Below are 20,425 nucleotides of genomic sequence, written 5' to 3' on the forward strand. Positions count from 1 at the left end.
ATTCTTTACGTTTTTATATAATTTTTTCAAAAATATTATTTAGATAATAATATATTTATATTTGTAAAGTTCTAGAATTTAGTTTTCAAAATTTAGACTACATTTATTAAAAGTTCATTTTCAATTTTTTATGGAACATTTATAAAATATTTAAAATAGATGAAAACTAACACTGAGATTTATTAGAATATTAAACTCAGAATTAACAGTAAACTAATTCAACTCAAATATGCTTAGACTCAATTCAATATCACATCTTATATTACGAGAGGGAAGAGATTAAATGATGGGATAAAAGAGAAAAACCCTTCTTGGGTGAGGATGACATCCAAATTCCTCCTACTGAAAAACAAGTCCAAAGAAATTTGAATTCAACCATGAAACTATAAAATGTAACATCCTGTTTACAACTTTAAGACAATTATTACAAAAAAAATCATAATTAACTGTCATACATTTACATCATTCTATGTAAACTTATACCCCAAAAAAATCACATCTGCCTCGGTAAGAACTCCTGAACAGTTCTAAACCATAAAAGAATCCAGCAGCAAATGCAAAGCAAGGTGGTGCTCACAATACGATACGCATTCCATTACTTTGAATATCACATCAGAGCAGAAAATAATTAGCAAATCATGAACTGAAACTGGACTTTGGCAAATACAACCAGTGATGTTTGGCTACAGGTTAATAGGCTAACCACAAGCTAAGTAGCCCAAAATCAGGCAAGGGGTATGATACACACAGGTCTTCCATGACCAAACAGTACTTTACCATTCTGATCCGTTAAAGTCTGACCCCTTCAATGTAAAATGGTCTTTCCATTGACCTAGGCTAGCAAATGGCATGAGACCACAGAACAGTGGTAGAAACACTAGCAAGATAGTATAGAACACAACTCTGCGAATCCAATACCCAAAAATTGATTTCTTTTGCGTTGTTTGCCATTCAGAGACTGGTCCATGAAGGATTCGGAACAATGCAGGTGTCCAGCAGAGGGATAAGAAATGAAGCAAGCATAGAATCTCCCAGTATAAGAGCCACACATTACCACTCCCACCTAGTGTCTCTACACACAGCTTGCCACAATAGCCACAACCAACTCCCAACATTAAAAGGACGAAAGTAACAGGCATAGTTTGTGATGATGTTGTTGATCGCTGCAAGAGCAAATATGCAACTGCAAAAATCATCAAGACGCCAAACAGCATTCGGCTCATAACTTGAACTTGACACCACAAAATATTCAATTTTGAATTGAATGAGGTCACAGACTTGGGAGTCCACCAGGAGGAAGATTCCTAAAATGGAAAAGAAAAACATCATTTAATACCTTTCACTTGATAGCAATGCTGGAATAATATGCATATTAAATCACTGAAGTACTGTGGGAACAACATCTTACTTTACATTGTGTGCATCTTAATTCTCAATTAGAGCACGAATAAAGGAAAGATGACAAGTGGAATCTTAGATCATAACAGACTTACTTTAAAAAAATAAACATGGAAATCTTAACACAGATCAATTTTTTCTCTGAATAAAACTTCAGCAGTATAGTATGCTCCCTGTTAGTTATTTTTTCACAAAACACTTTTAGAGCAGGGCTACACTGACTAAGATACAACTGAAGTAGCCACTATAAATCACATAAAAACAATTGCATTCAAGAAAAGGTTCCTGATACAAATCATAGTCATATAACCAAAAAGACAAGGCAAAAACTCTGATTAACCATTTTTGCTAAACCAAAGCATGATGCAATAGTTTCAGTATTTCATGAGCACCAAAAGGCATGGAACCAGGGGAAAACAAAAGATTATACTTGCCTGGGTTGATGGTGTACATGATTCAGTAGCTTCAGCAATCCGTTCGTAGGAATAAACATATGCACCATAGAAAAGTGAGGATGACATGATGAGCAAACCGGTAATAAGACAGTCTATGCACTTCTTTTTTAGTTCACCATGCCTCGTATCCTCTAACTCAGTCTTAAACTTTTCAGCTTTGAAAGATGCCTTTGATTCTCCCATGGCTAATTTCGATCTGCTTAGACTATTTGAATCACGGTTAAGAGCCAACTCATCCCTTTTCATGTTCAATTCTTCCATTTTAAGACCAATTTCAAGTGCCTTGAGGTCATTAGAACGGCACTGCTCTGTGACAGACTTCTCAAAAATACTAACCATAGGATTATTTACAGATCCAAAAGATATTTGAGAAAAAGAAATCATCTGGTTTGATTGCCCATACAATGCAAGATCACGACTAACTGAATCCACAATAAATTTATCCCTGCCCTCTTCAGGTGAATCATGAGTAACTGAATTCACATGAAAGTTATCCCTGCCCCTGTCCTCTTCACGAGAATCACGCCTGATTGAGTCCATATGAAAGTTATCCCTGACCTCTTCAGCGAGATCATGACTAATTGATTCATCTTGGATTTCAGTATAAGATGGTCTTGAAGGACCATCCGCTCTAACAATATCACCTGAGCATTCTCCTTTGTCAATAGTCAATTTAGAATTCAGAATTTTCATCTTCATATTATTCAATTTATTTTCTTCATTGCACTTGGATGATTCATAAACTAACTGGAGAGTACTCAATGTGCTACTAAAAGATTGCTCAAAGTTCCTAGTCAAACCATCTAGCTTATCTCCAAAAACCTGTGATCAGATGGAGAAAAGTCAAAACAAAAGCTGCTTAATGTTGACATGAAATTCTTGGGAAACAACTTAGTAAAACTGCAATTAAGGGATGAACATGAATCACCAATTGATATGGCTTACACTGGCAAGAGATTCCTTGATAGCTGACGTACACATCTGTGAGCAAGACAACACTTTGTAACTCTTACAATCATCACAACAAATATAACTATTGGAAATCTCATATCAATTAAAGATTAGAACATTTCATAATGTATAATAAGCCAATTTTATAAAGTTCAGTTTGGTTTTCTTAATAATAACAAATACCTCAATGAGTCATCTCAAAAAATGTTTTTTAAACATAATGGTACACGAGTGGCTATCAAATAGGAAAAATTACACTTACTCTTACCGAAGTTTCATCAAATCTCCCAAATACCCATTTCACTTTTACTCTTAACCTCCTTCAATTGTTTGAAATTTTTTGCAGAGGTGCTCTTATTATACATTATACTCACAAGCCCAATACCCCTTTCGTTTTACCCTTACAGCATTCTTCTTTAATTAATGGTAAGAAAAAAATGTGTTTGTACATTAAATAGATACCCCAATAAAACTCAATATATTAATCCTTTGAAAACTATGCCTCAGACAGTATCAGGCTGTATGGAGAGTTGTTGTTATCAATATAAATGAAAAGAATCATGTGCAAATTACAATCTAAAAAATTTAAAGAAGAGTTAGTGTGACATGCTTCATCAAATATCATTCAAGTTTGCTTCTAAAAGAGGGAAGAAAATTACCTTTGAAAGATGATTTGGAGATATACTCTCAGCTGCTGCATCTCTTTTATATAATACCTTCAAAATTAAAAATAAATTAATAAAGATTATCGTGCACAATATCAAGCAATAATTAACAGATCAAAACAATAATTGACTGAAAAACTTAAAACACTAACTCATTAATCATCACCTATGGTTAAATATTTCAATGTTCATAGAAGTCACATGGCATCAGTTTAGATGAAGAAATACATAACTAAAACCAATACCCACTAACCAAATACAAAATTAGAACCAAGAAAACTTCAAGAAGCCAACTTTAAGAGGAGTATTTACCTGAGCCGTAACTGCTGCAAATGATATTCCAAGAAGAAGACCAATAGTGTTCACATTATTAGTCCTATGACGTCGAACAACCACACTAGGGTTCCGACGCTTCAGTAGTACCCTCTTACTTTTACCTCTTCTTTTCGACGACCCTTCGGAAACTTCTGAACTTCGCATACCATCGTTGATTGAAATTTGACTCGGGCATTGGTTGATTGGTGTTGGTTCAGAGGAACAATCCTCAATCTCAGCCATGTGTGCCCTCGCTTTTTCTTAGCAGATCCAGTGAAGAGATCAAACATCCGTGAAATTTATATTGATAAACAACAGTAACCTCAAATTTGAAGTGTCAAATGTTGTAATGGAATGATTAGGGCGCTAAAGAATGTTTCTTTCTCACTTCTGAAAAATGATGAAATTTTGCCGCCTCTCTCCCATTATTTTCTTTCGCCCTGGAGTACACGATGATTTTTGACTGAATCAATTTTTTTAATTTTCAAAATTACATTTTGAAAATTTGAAAAAAAAAACTATATTTTGAAGAATTCTAGAAAAGGGATTTTAAAATTTGGAAAAGGTTCTGATTTGATTGTTTTAAAAACTAAAAACAAAGTACTATCCTACTATAAATAAATAAAAAACTAAAACTTAAACATAATTTAAATTTCAAGATGTAATATAAATATTATATAATATATTTTGTAGTTATATTATACATAGTCCTATAACACATTATAAATATATATATCTTGTAGATATATTGTATAGAATATAGAATGTAGAATAAATAGTTTATAATATATAATATATAAATTATATAATAAATTATAGCATATTTTATAAGTACATCATATAGAATATTATAATTGTTTAAATAATTTATAATATATTTATTAAAAATAATATTTTTATTGTATTTTATAAATAAACTATGTAAAATATTATATCATTTTATAAATATAGTATGTGGTATTTATGATGTATTGTACATTTTATAAAATATTTATAATATACTATATAAGACATTTATGATACTCTATATAAAATATTCATAATTTATTATTTATTATATATCTTATGAATGTACAAATATATTATAGTTCATTATATAATTTATTGTTTATTTATAATTTAAATATGCTGTAATTTATTTTATTACAATTTTAATATTGTATAGTTTATAATTTATTTGAAAATATTTATTATTTTTTGGAATATTCACAAAAACAAAATATATAATGATGGTTTCTTACGTTGAATATTTACTATTTATAATAACTAAAAATGTTTGAGATAAGAAAATAGGTGTCTTTGTAAAATTACTTGTGGCCTTTTCAGATTCTTTTATTTCTAACAAATCTACCTTCTTTCCATCATTTTCATTCTATTTTAAATTATTTTTTCTATTTCTCTATTAAAAGTGACAATACATCATCACCTAAGGAGAATGAGTGTGTATATTTTACATGATAAGATTTTTTTTGTAATTATTAAGATGCTAATCATGTCCAGATTTTAATGATTAAATAAAAAGAAACTATGTACCTGAAACAAACCAGACTATTTGATTTATCATATTTACACTATCATACAAAATTATTTTATTAGAAAAGTAAAATTTTATATAATTTATAAAGTTTTATAGATTTAAGAAACTGAGTTATTTATATATATATATATATATATATATAATGGTTTAAAATTATCTATTTGTCTATTTTAATTATAAAACATGTTAACTTAAAAAAAGACAAATTTATATGAATTTATTTTGGTAAATTTATCTATGAGCACTTGTATGTAAGATAAATAAGAAAAAATAAATGAAATAATATTTTGATAATTTTTTTTATGGAATGGAAATATTTTTCATCTTTATCTTAGTGTGATTATCAAATCTCTTCATCTAGTTATTTTACTTGATTATTTCTTATCGGATTAAGGTTAGAGTGAGCGGTTCCTGCAAAAGACTATTTAATACATATGACGTTAATTTATTTAAAGAGAAAACTGTATTATTAATTAGGTGAGTTTTGATTAGCACAACCCTCTCAGTGTTAATATTGGTTTAATAGTGAAATTTGACTAACATCCTTTAATCAGTGTTTTATTTGTTTGTCATTTTAAGTTTTTAACATGTGTTTGACATGTTCTTTGAAATTATATAATTTTGTTAATCTTTATATAGTTTGTCAATATGATTCAATCAAATCTGTAGGGATATCGTATGCGAAAGCGTGATAATTTCAACCAAAAATTATGAGAAATTAAAGTAACAAAGAAAAATGAGAATGATACCATAAATTTTTAGGTGGAAAACCCCTTTAAATAGAGGTAAAAAACCACCGACGAGAGAGCCAAAACTTCCACTATAATGGTATTGGGAGTACAATAAATTCCTCTCAAGCTAATAGATAAATAGCTCCAAAACAAATTCTCTCTATATGGGTTAAACACTTACACTCAAAAGCATAAATAGAGAGTATAGAAAAAGAGAGAGGAAGCACGTGTGTGTTGTTGTTTGTTGTGTGTTACATGAAGGAAGCCACTATATATAGTGGTTTTAAGAGACAACAATAATAAATACAATTAATGGTAATTAACCTCCCTTTGATGACAATTGATTGTGGCAATTAACCTCCCATTGATTGCAATTGATTGTGCCAAGTAACCTCCCAATTAATATAAGAAAACGGTTAAAGGTGAGTCATAAACCCACAAATCTCCACCTTGACTTGCCTTTGACTATAACACTCTCTCGCCATGAAGCCTTGATTAAGTATGGATAATACCAGCTATGTTCAGGCAATGATCGAACTTAGCCGATGGAAGTGGCTTGGTCAACATGTCTGCAGGATTTTCGGCCGTATGAATTTCTTCAACAATTATATCTCCTGTATCAACAATGTCTTGGATAAAATGGTGTTTAATTTCAATGTGCTTGGTCCTTGAGTGATACTTACTGTTCTTGGTTAAGTGAACAACACTCTGATTATCACAAAATATAACAAGAACATCTTGTTGAAGACCAAGTTTACTTACCAAGCCTCGAAGCCATATAACGTCTTTCATACCTTCTGTAGCAACAATATATTCTGCTTCAGTGGTGGACAAAACCGCAATGGCTTGAAGTGAAGAATACCAGCTGATAGCAGACCCACATAGGGTAAAAATGTAGGCTGAAAGTGACCTTCTCCGATCTAAATCACCACCATAGTCAGCATCAACATAGCCAACTACTCCTCCGAGATCGGCTCTATGTTGATCAAATACCAAACCAAGATCTGGAGACCCTTTCAGATAACGAAGTATCCATTTAACGGCTTCCCAGTGTGCCTTTCCTGGATTATGCATGAACCTGCTAACAATGCTAACAGCATAAGCTAAATCAGGTCTAGTACATACCATAACATACATGAGACTTCCAATTGCATTTGAATATGGGACATGTGACATGCGCCTTTTGTCCTCGTCTGATTTTGGACACTGATCTGATGACAACTTGAAGTGGGCGGCAATTGGAGTATTAACAACTTTGCAATCTCGCATTCCAAATTTGCCAAGCATCTTAAGAACATACTTCTTTTCTGATAGAAAAAGTTTTCCAGCTTGACGATCTCTGTTGATCTCCATTCCTAAAATTTTCTTGGCAGGACCTAAGTCCTTCATATCAAATTCACTACTAAGCTGAGCCTTTAACTTGTTAACTAAAAATTTATCTCTTGCAGCAATCAACTTTGTTGAGTCATCACTAGAGATAGCTTTAGAGTAATTCTTGGGTTCACCTTCTTCACCCATCTCTTGTGCAATAGTTAATGCATAAGCAATGTTGGCAGATTCTGCAATTAATCTTTGAGTCAGTTTTCTTGGTCTCTGTTGTGGAAGTTCTTGAGCCATAGACCACGGTTGTGGTAACCCTCGTCGTTTAGGTGGACATTGCTCATGTGGACTCAAATGTTCATTTGTACCGTCAATAGCAGTGACTTGATCACCTTGTGATATGATTCCAATAGCCACATAGAGAATGATTCTTGACATTCTTAGGAATCACCTTGAGCTGGACATTATAGAGGCACTTTTCTTAGAGTTGGATCATTGTTCTAAGACAAGAACTCACCAAAAACTAGTACCAAATCCCAAACTCATTTGGATGAACCAAATATTGTCAAATTGAATCAACAAAGAGATTAAAACTGGAATGACCGAACAGAATTGAACAATCAATCATATGAACCGAACAGAATTAAAAACAAAACAGAACATAGGTGCTGGAAAATAGAAGAACCGAACCAAATCAACTCAAGAACACAAGGCAACATGAACAATTGAAAAAGAAGAAAGGAAGGAGAAGAGAGTGCTCATGAAGATGGAAGAATGTTGGATGATCTCGCCACTAGAAGTGTGGAATGCTCCTAGATAAGAGTGATGCCGCCACTTGAGGACTCCATTGATCCATCAAGATAAGACTAGAGAAGAAGGCTCCAAAAGCTCTCCAAAGTTCACTCAAAATTTGAGTAGAGTTTTCTTAGATTAATTCCAATCTGAATTTTACAAAGGAAGCACCTCTATTTATAGCCTAAGGTGCTGAAAAAATAGGTGGGAAATTTCAAATAAACTCATTTGAAATTCCCACAAAAAACAAGTCACATGGGAGGTGTGACCTTTTTCTACTATGACACCTCCCAAAAACTACACCTACACCTATCTACTAATACACCCCCCTCCTAAAGCTCCTAACTAAAGCCTAAAAGATGCTAAAACAAAAGAGGTTTCTAATGTTTCCCTCTAAGCACCTTCAACTAAAGAAATTACAAAAAGAGAAAATAAATGTCCTCTAGCTCCCAAAGCTTTGAACATGCTTCTTGTAATCCTTTGAGGTGGACTTTGATCTCCATGGGCGTCCTCCATTTGTGCCTCCACCTCTTCTTGATCTTGTTGATTGGCCTCCATGTCCTCTTGAGCTTGATCTCCATCATACTCCCCGAGTTGGAGAGAATTCGACCACGAATTCTGGAGACCTACAGAAAAGGGAGTTAGATCGCTGACATTAAAAGTATGACTACCTAAGAATGTATCAGGCATATCTAACTCATAAGCATTGTCATTAATCCTCTTGAGGACTTGGAAAGGTCCATCCCCTCGAGGCATTAGTTTGGACTTCCTTTGAGTAGGAAAACGATCCTTCCTCAAGTGAAGCCAAACCCAATCGCCCTCATCAAACAACAATGCTTTTCTCCTTTTATTGGCAAGTTCAGCATACTTGCCAACCTTCTTCTCAATTCTCTTCTTGATGTCTTTATGCAAAGTTTTCACAAAAGAAGCCTTTTCATCCCCATCTTTGCACAAGACATCTCCAAGAAGGGGAATAGGAAGAAGATCAAGAGGTGTTAGGGGATTAAACCCATAGACCACCTCAAAAGGAGAATGGGAGGTGGTAGAATTTACTACTCGGTTATATGCAAACTCAACATGGAGTAGTAAATTCTCCCACACTCTAGGATTCCCCGAAATAAAGCATCTCAATAGTTGTCCCAAAGTTCTATTCACCACCTCGGTTTGACCATCAGTTTGTGGGTGGCAAGTGGTAGAAAATAAAAGCTTAGTTCCAAGCTTGCCCCACAAGGTCTTCCAAAAGTGACTCAAGAACTTAGGATCTCTATCGGACACTATAGACCTAGGAATCCCATGCAAGCGAACCACTTCTTGAAAGAAGAGGTTTGCAATGTGGCATGCATCATCCACTTTGTGGCAAGGAATAAAGTGAGCCATCTTTGAAAAACGATCCACTACCACAAAAATGGAGTCCTTTCCCTTTGATGTCTTGGGTAAGCCTAAGATGAAATCCATAGATATATCTACCCAAGGCATTGAAGGGATAGGAAGAGGAGTATAAAGACCATGGGGATGCATTTTAGACTTTGCTTTGCGGCAAGCTATGCATTTATCACACAAACTATGAACATGTTTATGCATATGTGGCCAAAAGAAATGTTCATGCAACACATCCAAAGTTTTAGCAACCCCAAAATGTCCCATTAAACCCCCCTCATGAGCTTCTCTAACAAGAGATAATCTAATAGAGCTTTGGGGAACACAAAGACGTTTTCCTTTAAAAAGAAAGTCATCTTGAATAAAAAAGTCTTTGTGTCCTCCTTTAAGACACTCTGGATAGATGGGAGAAAAATCAAGGTCATCATGATAAAGTTCCTTAATGTGATCAAAACCAAGATATTGAGAGGTTAAAAGATTTAGCAAGGTGTATCTTCTAGAAAGAGCATCCGCCACAATATTTATTTTGCCTTGCTTGTGTTTGATCACATAAGGAAATTGCTCAATGAATTCCACCCACTTAGCATGCCTCTTGTTAAGTTTGTTTTGGCTTTTCAAATATTTAAGAGATTCATGATCACTATGTATCACAAACTCTTTGGGAAAAAGATAGTGTTGCCAAGTAAACAAAGCCCTAACAAGTGCATATAATTCCTTATCATAGGTGGAATAGTTGAGATGACTTCCCTTCAATTTCTCACTAAAATAGGCTATGGGGTGGCCCTCTTGAAGGAGAACAGCCCCAATACCTATGCTTGAAGCATCACACTCAATCTCAAATGTCTTAGTGAAATTAGGAAGGGCCAAGATGGGAGCATTAGTCAATTTTTCTTTCAAAGTATCAAAAGCATTTTTTTGTGCTTCTCCCCAATGAAAGACCACATCCTTTTTCACTATGTCATTGAGTGGTGCGGCAATGGTACCAAAGTTTGGGACAAATCTTCTATAGAAAGAAGCAAGCCCATGAAAACTTCGGACCTCATTCAAAGATTTCGGTGTAGGCCAATTTTGAATGGCCACCACCTTTGTTTTGTCCACATGGACCCCTTTACAACTCACAACAAACCCTAGGAATTCTATATGATCAAGAGCAAACATACATTTAGCAAGGTTAGCATACAAATGTTCCTTCCTGAGGGTTTCCAAAACTTGCCTAACATGCAACCTATGGTCATTCAAAGATAAGCTATAAATGAGAATGTCATCAAAGTAAACCACAACAAACTTACCAATGAAAGGTCTAAGAACATGATGCATGAGGCGCATGAAGGTACTTGGTGCATTAGTTAAACCAAAAGGCATAACTAACCACTCATATAAACCAAAGTTGGTCTTAAAAGCCGTCTTCCATTCATCACCCGGTTTGATACGGATTTGATTGTAGCCGCTTTTAAGATCAATCTTTGAAAAAATTTTAGAACCATGTAATTCATCCAACAAATCATCTAGTCTAGGTATGGGATGCCTATACTTAATGGTTATGTTATTTATGGCCCTACAATCCGAACACATTCGCCATGTGCCATCCTTTTTTGGCACTAAGATGATAGGCATAGCACAAGGACTCATGCTATCTTGCACCCACCCTTTCTCAATCAAAGCCTCAACTTGTTGGCGAATTTCCTTGGTTTCACTTGGATTGGTCCTATATGCTGGACGATTTGGTAAAGAAGAGCCCGGTATCAAATCAATTTGGTGCTCAATCCCTCTCAAAGGTGGAAGTCCATTTGGAGGATCTTGAAACACATCTTGGAACTCTTCTACCAAATTTTCCAAGCAATGAGAACTATCAACAAGTGATTCTACTCTAAGAGTTTTAGGGATGGCTAAAAAAAGAGGATGATGAGCCACTATTTCCCTTTCAATTTCACGCCTAGACACAAGGAGTGTAGGCTTAGAACTCTTATTTTTTTTATCTTTTTCACACTCCCTCTTTTTCTTCATGATAACTTGGTCCTCATGGACTTCTCTTGGAGAGAGAGATTTTAAAGTAACCTTGTGACCATGGAATTCAAAAGATAGTTTGTTGGTAAAGCCATCATGTAAAACTTTTCTATCAAATTGCCAAGGCCTTCCCAAAAGAACATGAGTGGCTTCCATGGGCACAACATCACATAATACCTCATCTTTGTATTTTCCAATGGAGAAATGGATGAGGACTTGTTTATTAACAATTATTTCTCCTACTTCACTAAGCCATTGTAATTTGTAGGGCTTTGTATGAGAGATAGTAGGCAATCCAAGCTTATCTACTACTCTTGTACTAGCCACATTTGCACAACTACCCCCATCCACTATCAAGGAACAAATGTTGTTTTGAATAAGACATCTTGTATGGAAAATATTTTCCCTTTGACTTTCATCAAAAGGTTGTGAAACTTGTCCAAGAAGTCTTCTCACAACTAACAAGTCCCCTTCAAGTGGACATTCGCTCTCTTCCTCACTAGATGCATGAGAATGCAATGAATGCTTTGGAGAATCCGAATCATGCTCACTAACTACAATGCCCTCATGCATGTACATACTTCGTTTGGAAGGACAATTTGCAGCAATATGACCATAACCCATACATTTAAAGCATTTAGTATTAGATGTTCTAGTGGGAGACTTAGGTCTAGAAGTAGATGGCTTAGATTCCTTGGGTTTGAAAGAAGAATCTTTGGAAGGATGTTTAGAAAAAGAAGTTTTGTTTCTCCAAGACTTGGAGTAGTATCCATCATTGGAAGCATTTTTAAAAGAGTTTTTCTTAGCAAGTTGGGCTTCCACCTTCATTGCAAGATGAACTAAAGAGCCCAATGATGAATACTCTTGTAACTCAACAATGTCTTGGATATCCTTCCTAAGACCACTCACAAACCTAGCAACCATGGCTTCTTCACTTTCTTCTAATTCAATTTTAAGCACAAGCGTCTCAAGCTCCTTATAATATTCATCCACATTTAGCGTGCCTTGTTGAAACCGTTGGAGTCTCAACATGAGGTCTTTCCTAAAATGTGGGGGCACAAACCTAGCGCGCATATGATCCTTTAAAGAGTTCCAAGAGTCCACGGGAGGACCCTTGTGATAGATAATGTCCTTTACAATTCCATGCCACCATTTCATGGCATAATCACTAAACTCTAGGGTGGCTAGCTTGAGCTTATGCTCATCTTGGATCTCATGGATCTCAAAAATTTGTTCACACTTAGCCTCCCAATCTAAATATACATTTGGATCACTAGAACCATTAAAACAAGGTAGCTTGACCGAAGGAAGCTTGGACTTTGCATCATGATAGAAGCCATTGCCGTAGTGAATTCTTTCCCCTTGGTGATGATGTCTTTGTCCATGGACTTGGGGTGGAGGTCTCCTTCTCCTATGCTCATCTTCACGGCCAACATCATTTGAAGAAGCTCTTGAAGATGGTCTATGAGAATGATGTCCATCATGGATAGAAGGAGATGGTCTAGCTTGTTGGACCTCCATCTTTTGCATTTTCTCCTCCAACCGTCTAATTGTTCTTTGAGCTTCATGTAATTCACCAAGAATTGAAGCTTTGGAAGGAGAATTCTGCTTGTAGGATGCATCACTTGAAAATCCAGCCATTTGTAATTAAAAACAGCAAACACACAAAAACAGCAAACAAGTTAAAAATTAGCAAAAACAGTGAGCTTTTGGCAATGAAACTGCCGAAGTGAAATGAGGCTGAAAAAGAGATCACTCTCAAAGAAAATAATTTTCTTGCACCAATCTGATCTTGAGGCCTTGGAATCCTCAAATGAAATATGTCAAAGCAAGCACACCAATCTCAAGAGCAACCACCACAAAACCAATGAAACAATAAAGACAAACAAGAAAAGGTATAAGCAAGGAAAGGTAATTGCAAAAGGAAAACTATATGTGAGACAAACTCAAAGAGTAAGAATGAAAGACAATCAAGAAAATAAAGAACTCAATGAGAAAAGTAGGCACACAAAAGAATACTTAAGGAAAAGCACTAGAGTAGATGAAGAAAACAAAAATTTAGCTACTGGATTTTTTTTTTAATGCAAACTGTGCTTGATATTCACTGATTTAACTGGAATGATGTAGAGCGAACTGGATTATGAAATTTAAACCACAGAAACTTCAAGATGTTAACTCAATAATGGCACTGGAATCAATTAAAAACAGTAAGCCAATTGAGAGAAATAAATTTTTCAAACTTGCTGCCAGATTACCGTATTCTTTTCGGCAGAATTGTACACTTTTTTTATTTTATTTATCATTTTTTGTGTACTTCGAATTTTTGAATGATTCTTTTTTCTATTCTTTTATAACACTTTGAATATCTCAAATCCAGAATTTCAGAATTTTACAGTACGTAAATCAATTGCAATAAGGAAAAACAGTAAGCACTTTTTTTAGAAACAGAGGAATCCTAATAGGAATAAAAAAACAGGATGATGAACTAGCAAAGACATAATAGAAAATGATGTATTGGAACTTGTATAGGTCTAGAATACAAGTATGAACTCAATTCTAAAAAGAAAATGCACAAAGGATCAATATCAATTCAGAAAATTATAGACACTAAAGCAAGTAACAATCAAAACAAGAAAAGTACTACTAGAAGTAATGACAATTATGGAATAACATGACTAAGACAAAACTTGACATGATTACAAAATTAAAAGACACATCACAAATATTAACAACAAGTGAAAGGAAGCTTAAGGTAAACTCTAGGAAGGATAATGTCATTCCAAATGAGCAACCATACTCATAAGAATTATGAGTGCCATAAACCTTTTCACAAGCACTTGGTGTAAAAGAAAAAAAAAAACAGCAAGAATACTCAATTAAAAATCTAAAACAGAAACTTAAATTGCAAGAAAATAAAGAGCTCTTGAAATTAAAGTGCACACAACTCAACAATTAAACAAGAAGAACCTAAGACTCATGATACCACATGATGTGATTCCAATAGCCACATAGAGAATGATTCTTGACATTCTTAGGAATCACCTTGAGCTGGACATTATAGAGGCACTTTTCTTAGAGTTGGATCATTGTTCTAAGACAAGAACTCACCAAAAACTAGTACCAAATCCCAAACTCATTTGGATGAACCAAATATTGTCAAATTGAATCAACAAAGAGATTAAAACTGGAATGACCGAACAGAATTGAACAATCAATCATATGAACCGAACAGAATTAAAAACAAAACAGAACATAGGTGCTGGAAAATAGAAGAACCGAACCAAATCAACTCAAGAACACAAGGCAACATGAACAATTGAAAAAGAAGAAAGGAAGGAGAAGAGAGTGCTCATGAAGATGGAAGAATGTTGGATGATCTCGCCACTAGAAGTGTGGAATGCTCCTAGATAAGAGTGATGCCGCCACTTGAGGACTCCATTGATCCATCAAGATAAGACTAGAGAAGAAGGCTCCAAAAGCTCTCCAAAGTTCACTCAAAATTTGAGTAGAGTTTTCTTAGATTAATTCCAATCTGAATTTTACAAAGGAAGCACCTCTATTTATAGCCTAAGGTGCTGAAAAAATAGGTGGGAAATTTCAAATAAACTCATTTGAAATTCCCACCAAAAACAAGTCACATGGGAGGTGTGACCTTTTTCTACTATGACACCTCCCAAAAACTACACCTACACCTATCTACTAATACACCCCCCTCCTAAAGCTCCTAACTAAAGCCTAAAAGATGCTAAAACAAAAGAGGTTTCTAATGTTTCCCTATAAGCACCTTCAACTAAAGAAATTACAAAAAGAGAAAATAAATGTCCTCTAGCTCCCAAAGCTTTGAACATGCTTCTTGTAATCCTTTGAGGTGGACTTTGACCTCCATGGGCGTCCTCCATTTGTGCCTCCACCTCTTCTTGATCTTGTTGATTGGCCTCCATGTCCTCTTGAGCTTGATCTCCATCACCTTGAGTACTGGAGGAATTGGGAACGTCTTCCTCATGAGCGGGTGTTTTAATCTCAAACTCCACCTTCTCTCGAGCATCTTCCTATTCACCTGTATCAATTGAGGAGATGACAGTATCTTTTACAGAAGATAGCATAACATTTTCATTAAAGGTCACATTCCGACTGTGAATTACTTTATGAGATTCTGGGTCATATAAACGATAGCCTTTAACCCCCAAGCCATAACCCAAGAAAATGCACTTCTTAGCACGAGGTTCTAATTTTCCCTCGTTTACATGAGAATAAGTAGGACAACCAAATATTTTAAGATTAGAATAATCAACTGGGTTACCTGACCAAACTTCTTCTGGAATGTTGCAATCAATTGATCTATCAGGAGAGCGGTTTATCAGATAACATGTCGTTGAAGCCACTTCAGCCTAAAAAAATTTGCTCAAAACCAGAATGGGAGAACATGCAACGAACTCTCTCCAGGATAGTTCTATTCATTCTTTCTGCAACCCCGTTCTGTTGTGGAGTACTTGGGATGGTGAAGTGTCTAGAAATGCCTACCTTCTTGCAGAAATCATTGAATTCATTCGAACAGAACTCAAGGCCATTGTCTGTCCTTAACCTCTTTATCTGCTTGTCAGTCTGATTCTCAATCAATAATTTTCACTTTTTAAAAGTGGAAAATGCTTCATTCTTATGTTTGAGAAAATACACTTACAGTTTTTGTGAGAAATCATCAATAATTGTCATCAAATAACGACATTTACCTCTGGAGGGAACTTTTGACGGACCCCAAAGATCCGAATGAATATAATCCAAAGTACCTTTCTGTGTATGGCTTTAGAAAAACTAACCTTTTTCTGCTTACCAAAAATGTAATGTTCACAGAAATCAACCTTTCCAGTATAGTGGTTACCAAGGTGACCCTTCTTCTTGAGGATTAGAATTCCCTTCTCACTCATGTGGCCTAATCTCATATGCCACAACTTGGTGTTATCTTTGTTGGGTGAGGCAACAGTTGCAAAACCTGTAACTGTTGAACCCTGCAGCACATACAAACTATCACATCGAATTGCCTTTAGTAACACAAGAGCTCCTTTAGACACTTTTAAAACTCCACCTTCAGCTGAGTATCTACACCCATGAGATTCAAGGGTGCCTAAGGAAATGAGATTCTGTTTCAACTCAGGGACATATCTGACACCTGTTAAAGTTCTAACAATTCCATCATGTGTCTTGATTTTGATTGTTCCTTCACCAACGATTTTGCATTGAGCATTGTTTCCCATCAAAACAAGACCATTATAAACTGGTTCATGTGTGGTAAACCAATCTCTATTGTGAGACATGTGAAAAGTACAACCAAAATCAAGAATCCATTCATTTTTAGACCTTTGTTCAGTGTTGGAAGCTACAAAACAATCCCCATCAGATTCAGTTTCAACAATACTAGCTTCAGCAAATTTTTCTGGTTGTTTACCATTTCCCTTATCTTCTCTATCTTGCTTATTTTTCAATTTATAACATTCAAAGATCTCGTGTCCATTTTTCTTGCAATAACGACAATATTTGGAGTTCTTGCCTCTAGATTTTGACCTAAATTTATGTTTAGTGTTCCTACCTTTCTCTTGGTTTCTCCCTCTAACTACTAATCCTTCACCAAAACTTTCAGGATGAATTTGAGTATCAAATTTTTCTTTGGCTAGTAAATTAGTCTTGACATCATCAAAGCTTAAGGTAAGATAATTACCGTATAACATAATTTCTTTGAATTGTCGATACAAGGGTGATAGAGAAACAATAAGTATAACGACTTTATCCTCATCATCAATTTTAACATCCAAAATTTCCAAATCAATTATGATGGAATTAAATTCATCAAGGTGAGATTGGATGGGAGTACCTTCGGACATTCGGAGTGTAAAGAGTCGCTCCTTTAACCGGAGTTTGTTTGCAAGACTTTTGGTCATGTATAGAGACTCCAATTTACTTCATATGCCTGTTGTAGTTTTCTCGTTGATGACCTCACGCAACACCTCACGGGACAAGTATAACTGGATTGCAGACAATGCCTTTTCATCCATCTCATCCCACTGCTCCTCCGTCATAGCGGTTGGTCTCATCATTTTACCTGCCAGAACTTTCTTTAAACCATTATGGGTGAGGACAGCTAGCATCTAGACTCGTCAAATAGCAAAGCTGATTTTACCATCAAATTTCTCAATATCCAATTTTGACATTATTGAACAATAGATCCTGGTTGAATTATCGAAAAGCTCTGATACCAATTTGTAGGGATATCGTGTGCGGAAGCGTGATAATTTCAGCCAAAGATTATGAGAAATTAAAGTAACAAGGAAAAATGAGAATGATACCAGAAATTTTTAGGTGGAAAACCCCATTAAATAGAGGTAAAAAACCACCGACGAGAGAGCCAAAACTTCCACTATAATGGTACTGGGAGTACAATCAATTCCTCTCAGGCTAATAGATAAATAGTCCCAAAACAAATTCTCTCTATATGGGTTAAACACTTACACCCAAAAGCAGAAATAGAGAGTATAGGAAAAGAGAGAGGAAGCAAGTGTGTGTTATTGTCGTTTGTTGTGTGTTACATTGCTTGAAGGAAGCCACTATATATAGTGGTTTTAGGAGACAACAATAATAAATACAATTAATGGTAATTAACCTCCCTTTGATGACAATTGATTGTGGCAATTAACCTCCCATTGATTGCAATTGATTGTGCCAAGTAACCTCCCAATTAATACAAGAAAACGGTTAAAGGTGAGTCATAAACCCACAAAATCAAATTGATGATGTTAAATATTAATAATATAATAACCATAAATACTTATAAATAAGTATAGTATATATATAAAATATGATAAATTATAATTTATAAAGAAACCTAATTATAAGTCTTTATGAAACTTTATGAAAGAAAATTTTGTTAAGCGAATTTTCTATGTAAGACATACACACAAATAATACATATATATATAAATAAATAAAATGTTATCGAAAAGAAAATGTTCATTTGTTCTATCCCACTCGATTTGAGCTGGAATCTTTATGATGTATGAGTTTGAGAGATGGATGTTTGATGATTATGGTTGTGATTTGGCCACTTTTGGAAGTTGTGGTCTACTTTGTGCAGGTTCAATTTGGTTTTTTGGTTTCCTCTCGTAGGATCGGTTTGTTGGTTTAAACATTTGGATGTTTGACGTACTTTTGGCTCTGATAAAGTTCTTGTTTAGTTGTTGGTTTTTGTATCCTGATTAAAGAGTGTGTTTTCTTTGGAGCGTCGTTGTTCTGTGTTTGTTGGGATCTTGTATCTTGTTCTGGTTTGTTACTATGATTATTGTGTTGTAATGTTTGTCGGTTCCCTAGCTGATTGGGTGTTAGAAACTTGATATTGTTTTTGTATAAAGGTTGAGACACTCCTGAAGTGTCTCGTTTTATTTTATTTATTCTTTACTGATAAAAAAAACAAAACATATATTATATAATAATATAAAAAAAATTAATGATTTTATTTAAATTAATAATACAATAAATTATTAGATGTTTACTAATAAAATAAACTTAAAAGATTTGTAATTCATATATAAAATATATAAAATCGTATTGAACTTTTATAAAGACACATCTAACACCCAATACAAATAAGAATACGAGTTTTAAATCAAATATATGTCTAACCCTCCCAAAAAAGAAATAAATTCTAGTGGGTTATGACCATTCCTATAAAAATCAACTTCACAGCCAACCCAAAAAACTTAAGTTCTAGTAAGTTATAACCATTCCTATAAAAATTCAACTTTACAACTAGGATAAAATGTTAAATTAAAATAAATTTAATTTTTTAAAACCCTCAATCCAAAAATATCAACACTTATTACATTTACGAATGAAAGATGTGGGACATTGCAAACTTTAAGTAGAATAAATCTTCCTCACTATATTCCAATGAAAACTTTAGAGAAGTTAAAGCATGAATTATGGAAAGTGTGACACATGAATAATCAATCACATTCCAACCATTACAAAAAAATCACTTTCCTAACTTCAAAAATCTCACTCAATAGAATTTGAATTTTTAGATAGACAATGAAATTATTAATATATTCTACCTTATTATCCTTAAAATGACTCTAATGATATCTAACAACATCGTCAATATTAATCTTAACTCATTTTAGAAATAATATAATATGATTTTTTTTCTATAACATGTGTCATTGTATAGTTCAGAAAGATCTAGTCTTTCATGTTACTTATTTCCTTCAAATTCTTTAGTGTCGACACCTAGTGGGCCTCAAATGTTGGTTTTTGTGAGAGTGGGAGAGTAAATGCAAGAGGTCCTTCAACATTCAAGTATGTGCTCGACATTAAATGCATAGAGTTGTCTTGTCTCATAAGTGTCTTTATAGGGTCAAAAGAATCTATGTGCTGATGAGCCCAATATGACACAAATTATCTAATTAATCTTAATGATAAGTAAGAATTTTGTACACACAAATTATGTTAATGACTTAACTTAAGTGAAAATTGATTTGGTATCCCAAAATGTACTGGATTAGACACTTATAAAGATTTGTATGTGAATGTTTAGATGTTGTCGTCTGTGTACATAATAACATAAATATAATTTAAAAATAAATAAATAGATAAACAATACCATTATTAATATTTATAAAACTATTACTTATTTATACATGAATATATGATTTAATCAAATGTAAAAAATAATGAATTTTTGATTGTTTCCCTACTTTCAAATAATTTAAAGAGCAATTTATAATTTTTTGGACCCATGTGTTCTCCATTTGTAAATGTGACATAAATTATGAAGATTAATGTCAAATGTGTGTTTACATCAACATTATAATCTTATATGTTATCAATCATTTTATA

The 20,425-nt window shown here is 34.1% G+C and overlaps 1 protein-coding gene across 1 annotated transcript; it reads right to left on the bottom strand.

Annotated features, from left to right (window-relative positions):
* Positions 1 to 343: 343 nt before the first annotated feature.
* LOC137821520 (protein CPR-5) lies at positions 344 to 4,254 on the bottom strand. The gene is made up of 5 exons (XM_068626148.1): positions 3,782 to 4,254; positions 3,464 to 3,520; positions 2,799 to 2,834; positions 1,833 to 2,675; positions 344 to 1,304 (listed from the first exon to the last, which is right to left on the bottom strand). Exons 1-5 carry the CDS (start codon positions 4,025 to 4,027, stop codon positions 774 to 776), a joined length of 1,713 nt encoding a protein of 570 aa, XP_068482249.1. The 5' UTR covers positions 4,028 to 4,254; the 3' UTR covers positions 344 to 773.
* Between the last annotated feature and the right edge of the window lie 16,171 nt (positions 4,255 to 20,425).

This window comes from Phaseolus vulgaris, chromosome 9 (assembly GCF_000499845.2).
Source record: "Phaseolus vulgaris cultivar G19833 chromosome 9, P. vulgaris v2.0, whole genome shotgun sequence".
Classification (NCBI taxonomy): domain Eukaryota; kingdom Viridiplantae; phylum Streptophyta; class Magnoliopsida; order Fabales; family Fabaceae; genus Phaseolus; species Phaseolus vulgaris.

Excerpts from the sequence above, each read along its gene's own strand:
- LOC137821520 (XM_068626148.1), bottom strand. The coding sequence starts at position 4,027 with ATGGCTGAGATTGAGGATTGTTCCTCTGAACCAACACCAATCAACCAA. Across the intron at positions 2,835-3,463 it reads CTCCAAATCATCTTTCAAAG|ATGTGTACGTCAGCTATCAA; the intron begins GTAATTTTCTTC and ends TCTTGCTCACAG. Across the intron at positions 1,305-1,832 it reads CATGTACACCATCAACCCAG|GAATCTTCCTCCTGGTGGAC; the intron begins GCAAGTATAATC and ends TTTCCATTTTAG.